The 7841-nt window shown below is 42.5% G+C and overlaps 1 protein-coding gene across 2 annotated transcripts; it reads left to right on the forward strand.

Moving 5' to 3' along the window:
- Nucleotides 1-1402: 1402 nt before the first annotated feature.
- LOC120519591 (gastrula zinc finger protein XlCGF67.1-like) lies at nt 1403-2998 on the forward strand. 2 transcript variants are annotated; one of them, XM_039742536.1, is made up of 2 exons: nt 1403-2090; nt 2175-2998. In XM_039742536.1, exons 1-2 carry the CDS (start codon nt 1749-1751, stop codon nt 2364-2366), a joined length of 534 nt encoding a protein of 177 aa, XP_039598470.1. In that variant the 5' UTR covers nt 1403-1748; the 3' UTR covers nt 2367-2998. The 2 variants fall into 2 exon arrangements, with proteins under 2 accessions (XP_039598470.1, XP_039598469.1); XM_039742535.1 differs by having other exon boundaries at nt 1404-2997.
- Nucleotides 2999-7841: the final 4843 nt, after the last annotated feature.

Consider the following 7841-nt stretch of genomic DNA (forward strand, 5'->3'; position numbering starts at 1 on the left):
CTCCTGCTTTCTGAGGTCAACATAGAGGTGGGATTACATCAGGGATCAGCTCTGGGCCCTTTCTTATTTGCAATGGTGATGGACAGGTTGACAGACGAGATTAGACAAGAGTCCCCATAGACTATGATGTTTGCTGATGACATTGTGATCTGTAGGGATAGTAGGGAGCAGTTTGAGGAGACCCTTGAGAGGTGAAGATATGCTCTAGAGAAGAGAGGAATGAAGGTCAGTAGGAACAAGACAGAATACATGTGTGTAAATGAAAGGGAGGTCAGTGGAATGGTGAGGATGCAGGGAGTAGAGCTGGTGAAGGTGGATGAGTTTAAATACATTGGATCAACAGTACAGAGTAATGGGAATTGTGGATGAGAGGTGGAGAGTGCTGGCAGGGTGGAATGGGTGGAGAAGAGTGTCGGGTGTAATTTGTGACAGATGGGTATCAGCAAGAGTGAAAGGGAAGGTCTACAGGACGGTAGTGAGACCAGCTATGTTATATGGTTTGGAGACGGTGGCACTTACCAGAAAGCAGGAGACAGAGCTGGAGGTGGCAGAGTTAAAGACATTAAGATTTACATTGGGTGTGACGAGGATGGATAGGATTAGAAATAAGTACATTAGAGGGTCCGATCAAGTTGGACGGTTGGGAGACATAGTTAGTTGAGATTGCGGTGGTTTGGACATGTGCAAAGGAGAGATGCTGGGTATATTGGGAGAAGGATGCTAAGTATAGAGCTGCCAGGGAAGAAGAAAAGAGGAAGGCCTAAGAGAAGGTTTATGGATATGGTGAGAGAGGACATGCAGGTGATGGGTGTAACAGAACAAGATGCAGAGGACAGAAAGATATGGAAGAAGATGATCCGCTGTGGCAACCCCTAACGGGAGCAACAGAAAGTAGTATGTAAATATACTATGTGGCTTATTGTCTAATAATTTTGATTGCCCAGGGCGGGAGTTCACACTTATTCCAATAAATTAGCTCCTCGATTAGCACAGTTATCCAAACAAGGTGGAGTGGTCATAGGGAACATAACCGATGTAATGAGTCCTTGGCAATGTCAATGTCACTGTGCATGTAGATGTACTGGCTTTATCATCCTTGACATTTCTATATGGGGTCTTCTCTAAAAGGTCTGCAGGTCATGTTGGTCACCCTTGCTGCCCCAGTTGCTCCTTATTTTTCAAGCCATTACCAAGCCATTAATGATAGTTGCTCATGGCTTGTTCCTGGTCCATGGTAACTCCATTCTAATATGGCTTCATGTGTTTGTTAATTGGGCCTGCAAATGTTGCGATTGTTGAAGTGTTAACTCCATTAGAATGCTTTTGTAAAGTGGGTTGCAAAAGGCATATACTGTTGAACACTGAATATTTTCTTGTAGTGCTATTTTATTTTAATCATTTAAATTTTAACTCTTATTTTTATTTCTGTAGACTTTCAGGAGAATGACAACTTGTCCTCTCTTCAGAGTTGTCCAAAAAATAAACAGCCTGATAAGAATGGGAAGAAACTGGCATCTGCAACAAAGAACTTGGTAACGGCCTCTCAGCACCCTAGATTTCAGCCTATTGTGAAGCTAACAAGGATCGATGCCATCAAATCTCAAACAGTGTACAATATAAATGCAATCCGCCAACAGTGTGTGGGAACATTTAAATATAAATTGAATTCTAAAGATAATGGAAGGATTCATGGGAGTAAGAAACCGTATCACTGTCCTGAAGGTGGGAAACAATTCTCAGATAGTCACATGCCTAAGAAACGCAGAAAAGACAATTCAGGGAAGGAGCCATACCACCGTTCTAAATGTGTTAAGAACTTGTCAAAACACAGCTATACCACAACTCCCATTGTAGAGAAATCATATTTGTATAAACGTGGCAAACGATTCTTACAAGTGAGCCACCTTCAGTCACACATGATTGGTCATGGAGGACAGGGTTTATGTCGTTGTCCAGTATGTGGTAAACATTTCTTTGACAAAAGCCATCTTCGCAGACACAAAAGAATTCACACTGGAGAGAAACCATATTGTTGTTTTGAATGTGGCAAATGTTTCTCACAATCAAGCCATCTTCAGACACACATGAGAGTGCACAAAGGAGAACAGCCATTTTCCTGTTCTGAATGTGTCAAGCGGTTTTCACGAACAAGCCATCTTAAGCAACACATGAAAGTGCACACAGGAGAACAGCCATTTTCCTGTTCTGAATGTGGCAAACGATTTTCAAGTAGAAGTAATCATCTGAAGCATTTAAGAGTTCACACTGGTGAGAAGCCCTATTGCTGTCCTGAATGTGGCAAAAGATTTTACGACACAAGCAATCTTCTGCGTCATGCAGGAGTCCACAATAAAGACCATCTTTAGGTCCGTTCTGAATGTGGCAAGAAATTCTCACAAAGAGGCAGTTTTCGTAGACATATAAGAACACATGTTTGATAGAGGCCGTACTCGTTTCCTAAATGTGACAAGCTATTCACCGATAACAGCAGCCTTCATAGACACAACATAATTCATTCTGGATTAAGGCCATATTGTTACTATGAATGTGGAAAGCGATTCTTACAACCGTGCAGCTTCCAGCGACATGTAAGAACTCACACAAAAGAAAAGCCATACCGTTGCTCTAAGTGTGGAAAAACATTCATACAGAAAACCCCTCTTCAGGGAGACATGAAAATTCATGCTAAAAAGGCAAACACCAAATAGACTGTAAATAACAAAATGAAAAATCAGAAATAATTCAGTCAGGTGTTGAAAAAAAATTGGAATTGCTCTGCTAGTTGGTTACACAGAAAGCATTTGAAAAAAAATTGGCAGAATCATTTTGGCAATGCTGCTTATTAATTTACTGTAAGTGGCTTTTGCACTGATAACTATTGCACATTGTACACAGGTCTACTTTACAAGTTCTAAAGTAATTTATCTTATGTTATACTTCTATAGTTTTTTATATTTTATTGTACTATGAAGTTGAGAAACAGTATTTTTATTCTCCTGTATGTTCTGTACATATAGTGAATTGACAGTAAAATGCTATTTAATTTGATTTCAGTATTTCTATTATCTTTTCTCCAGAGTCCATTTTTGTGTTCAAAGTACTCTCTGGTGTGGCTGCTGCTCTTTCTATCTGAAGAGTTGGGCCAGCTGGGGTTCGATCAGCCCAGTAACATCTAGCGGTCCCTCACAACAGGAGTGTATGAATATACTGACGTATGTTTAGCATACAGCTGATGCCCTGTTCATCTAATATAAATATGGCCATATATGGACATCCTGTATTAAGTTACACAGAGAGATACCCGATACTTCAAGTCCAGAATGACCTTGAGGGACTGAATACTTGAATGAACTCATCCTACTTGTAGCAGTCAGACAAACAAAATATAACTGAAAAAGATAATAGAAAATAAAAAGGTTCTCCACTACGCCGCCACTACCCACTGTAACAACTTCTTTTCTATGCTTGTGAATGCTTCCCCTCTTTAAAGGCAACTCAGCTTGCACCCTATTATATTTTAGTGGCCCAACATCATTTTTTGTTTAAATGCTTTAAGTTTTTTTTTTTTTGGTAAAAATACATTTAAAAAAAAAAGTTAGAAAAGGGTCACAGTCAGGAATTGAACTGCGCCCCTAAAGTATCAGGTCCATTTCCCATAGCAGTGAGCCACCAAAGCCAAACTGACCGATCAGATTTCTCAGAGGGACCACACACTCACAGACGGACAGACAGTAGCTTTTTATTATCTTAGCTATTTGCTAAAGCGACCTTGATGGATATAATTATCTGTTCTCGGTGGTATATGTCTTCTGTTTCTGTGACATAATCTGACGTTCCTCAGATACCACACTCTGTGGTTTGCTGCCCTCCTCTTCTTTTAGGAGTATCTCTGGTGACAAGACACTCTCATTCACGTCAGGCCCTGGTACCACAGCCTGTTTGTGGTCTTCTGCTTCATGCAGGGGGTGTCTGGACATCACACACTTGGTTTCACATCTGGTTCTGGTCTTAATGGAGACCATGAAGATGTCAATGGTGTGCCATCCTCTGGATTACTGAGGAGCACAGCAGCCCACTTACCTTTCTGCAGTAAGACACTGTCCTTCACGCCGTAGGGGCAGCCACTCCAAGTAATCATCCTTGTGAATTTCACCACCCCTCTTCATAAAGTGGTGACATCAGAGGCCTGAGGTTCCTGCTGTTACACAGGACCTAAACGTGTCTCCCAGCTTCTTACCTTAGGGACATGATGTCGTCCTCTGCGCTGTGTGACCTGTGAAGTGTCATTTCTAGCTTTCCTTTCTTTGACTGCTTGACCCCAGTTAGCTCAGACTCCACCATTTTAATGGAGTCACCGTTCTGTAACATAATGTCAGTCCTTTCCATCTCTTCACTGGTGTGTTTGAGGCAGGCAGGTCATTCTTTCATACCTGAGCTCTGCCTCATCGTCACTGCAGTATCTTCATCAGCTCATCTTCATCAGTCCACAACTGAGCTGAGATCTCACAAAGCTGTCACACAGCCTGTCCATTAAGTGCCAGGACCACCTCAAACGTCACCTGATGAGCCTCCCATGCTGAACTACCGTCGTGCTGTGGAAGCTCAGTCTGCACCTCAACACTAATAGAGAGGACATCAAAACCTTCATTAGAAATTGGACAATTTATCTGTAATGGTGACAGAATGACATTAAAGAAAATGTGAAGGCTCACAGTGAAAGATACTTCAGGAAGTTTAAAAAATAAATTCAAATATAACAGGAATGAGGGTGACAACTGGAAGACATTTTTATGTTTACAAATAAAACTTAAAGAACCAAAAGTTACCCTGAAAGTCACAATTGTTTTTTACAGCTCCTCACTTGAGTACGTGTGGCACAGTAAATGTGACGAGTTGATGTCCACCTCATTTATCAGCTGAGTGCCCTGCGATTCTAAACTGACCAGCTGCAGGATCAATTCAGGCAGTTCATGGTGGGCATGGGCATCAGGCAGGCACATCATTAGCGTAACGTTTATATTGGCACTGCCACATTGGTCCAGGTGACGGGAGCTGTGAGGGGGCTCAGTGTACGAGCAGACAGTGATGGACTCGGACACACACACACACAGAGCTACACACACACTAATGTTCTTGTCTAAGCTAACACTGCGGTCATCGGGTTTTAATGAATTAACTTGGCGACTCTTCACGTGGCGTGTACGTTACACACAATGACCAGTGCGGTGAACATCAGAATGACAACACGATCTTCATCCTCGCTATTCTTTTGTTCTACTCTTTGGAAATCTTTTCACTTTTACTTTATTTCTGGTGAACTACTTTTTAGTTTTCATTTTGGTTATGCAAAAAAACATTGGTGGAATACTGAGATGGTAGAAGGTTCAAGAACATAAGTCAGGTTGAGCCAGAATTGATTAAAGGGCGTAAGGCCTGAAAGTTACAGGCAGTTTGACCTCACAACACTATGTCCCATTAAATTTAGAGCTAGACAGGAGCTCAGTGTCTCTTATGCCATCCATCCCAACACACTGTGGAGCAGTCTGCACACCTACGTGATATCAAAAGGGGACACAAGTAGCAAAAAAGAGGAGGTTTTGATTACAAATAAAGTCTAAATATGAGAAAGGGGAGACAGAGACCCCAAGGAGGTAGAATCCCAAACACTTAGCTCTACTCCACAGCAGTAGCTCTAGTTAGCCATGGTGCTGCTGGCCCACTTACCCACACACAGCCCCCTCTCCACCAGCTGAGCTCCCATCCAGTCTAATCCTTGATTTCCAGCTCATCCTGGGTCTTCTCAGATGGACCTTTAAAGCTCCAGAGCAGGTGTAGAAAGTCTGGTGCCACCCGTAAGTAGTCACATCTCACACACCTACCAGCCCAGAACTCCTCAATAAAACACACTCTTCATCAATTTGTGAGAAACGTAGCCCACCTCAAATCCAAAGTGCTCATGGCATACTGCTTTCCAAATGGAGAGTATCCACAATGGTCAGCATGTTGGCACAATGGTAGCGCTGCTGCCTTACAGTAAGGAGATATTCAAGTGGCCTCCCTGCGTGGAGTTTGCATGTTCTCCTCGTGTCTGCGTGGGTTTCCTCCCCATGTCCAAAGACATGCAGGTTAGGTGCAATGACGATCCTAAATTATCCCTAGTGTGTTCTTGGTGTGTGTGTGTGCCCTGGCACCCTGCCCGGGGTTTGTTTTCTGCCTTGTGCCCTATGCTGGCTGGGATTGGCTCCAGCAGAACCCTGTGACCCTGTGTTAGGATATAGCGGGCAGGATAATGGATGGAGTATCCACAATGCACCACGGCCAAGAGCAATGAAGTCCTGCAGCCGGCTTGCTTTGTGATGGCCCCAGCTTGGACCTTACTGGAGTAAAATCTTCACTTATGTGTCCACTGTGTGCTCACAGTGATCTGTTATATAGCACCTTTCCTGTCTATGTTGGACCTTCTTAACACACATATCACATCATACTATTACATGTGTGTTATACACAAAGACAAGTGTGATGAACATCAGCCTGACAACACCTGCCTCATTCTCCTTATTCTCTATTTCTACTCTTTGGACTGTTTATTTAACTTTTATTTCAGTTCTGGTCCACTAAATTATAATTTGAACAAGTTTGGTTTTAGTTTCACTTGGTGAAAAGAACACTGGTGGAGATGGTGGAAGGTTCAAGAACAGAAGTCATGCTGAACTCTGATGGGTCCAACAGCATTAGACGATAGTCAGCCTGACACCACGATGTCCTGCTGGTCAAAGAGGAGCAGCAGGGAAGGACCAGACCAGCATAAGGTCTAAACTGTGCAGAAACTCCTAACGTCTCCATCTGTCCATTTGGAGACCCCACTGTAGAGCAGCCTACACAATCACAAAAGTCAAAAGGGGTCACAAGTAGCAAAAAAGATGTTCTTGTTTAAGAATTTCTCATACAGTAATGGCTGGGGTCCCCTGCACAAATTCCAAACTGCCACACGGTCAGAAAAGATCATCCATAATGAACAGCCCCTGAGAGGTGACCCCCACAAGCCGATGATGCTTCTGTCCATTTCCTTAGGTCAGGTTTTTGATGCCGAGGTTGACATCATTTCTCCTGGGGCCTCATGTATAACGCCGTGCGTAGAACTCGCACTATAACATGGCGTAAGCACAAAAGCCGAAATGTGCTTTACGCACAGAAAATCCAGATGCAGGAATCTGTGCGTACTCAACTTCCACGTTCTTCCGCTACATAAATCCCGATCAGCGTGAAAGTACGCCGTGCATGCGCATTATGTAACGCGCCCCAAATCCTCCCAGAATTACGCCTATTTGAATATGCAAATCAATATAAATCGCTGTTAAGCGCAGCCTTTTGTGAAAAGACAATGGGAAAAGCACGGGGGGAAATATAAGAATTTCAGCGAATACCAAGTCGAGGCAAAGGAAAAACATACTATTTGTTCAAATAAACCGTGGGATAATCAACAAAAGGAAGTTGATCGAGTGGCATAGCGTGTTGGAGAAACTTGAAACTCACGTTCACAAAATCACACAGTGCCGGAAATAAAAAAGAAGTCACATATCAGAGTTGCCGTGAAAAGAAGAGTTGTAAGCCCACTGTCTGAGTGTCATATGAAAGTTTATTAGGGTACAGAGAAAAAAGGCACACGGTGGGGAAAAAGCACGAAATGTCAACTTTAATCTCGAATTTTCCACTTTAATCACGTAGTTTATTTTATCATTTAGTAGAACATTATAAACTTCATCTTAAAATCGTTTAATTAACCAGTTTCTCAAAATTACATCGTAATTAAAGTAGCACGTTAAATGCTTTGTTTTGTATTT

This window comes from Polypterus senegalus, unplaced genomic scaffold (genome assembly GCF_016835505.1).
Source record: "Polypterus senegalus isolate Bchr_013 unplaced genomic scaffold, ASM1683550v1 scaffold_2028, whole genome shotgun sequence".
In the NCBI taxonomy this organism is placed as follows: domain Eukaryota; kingdom Metazoa; phylum Chordata; class Cladistia; order Polypteriformes; family Polypteridae; genus Polypterus; species Polypterus senegalus.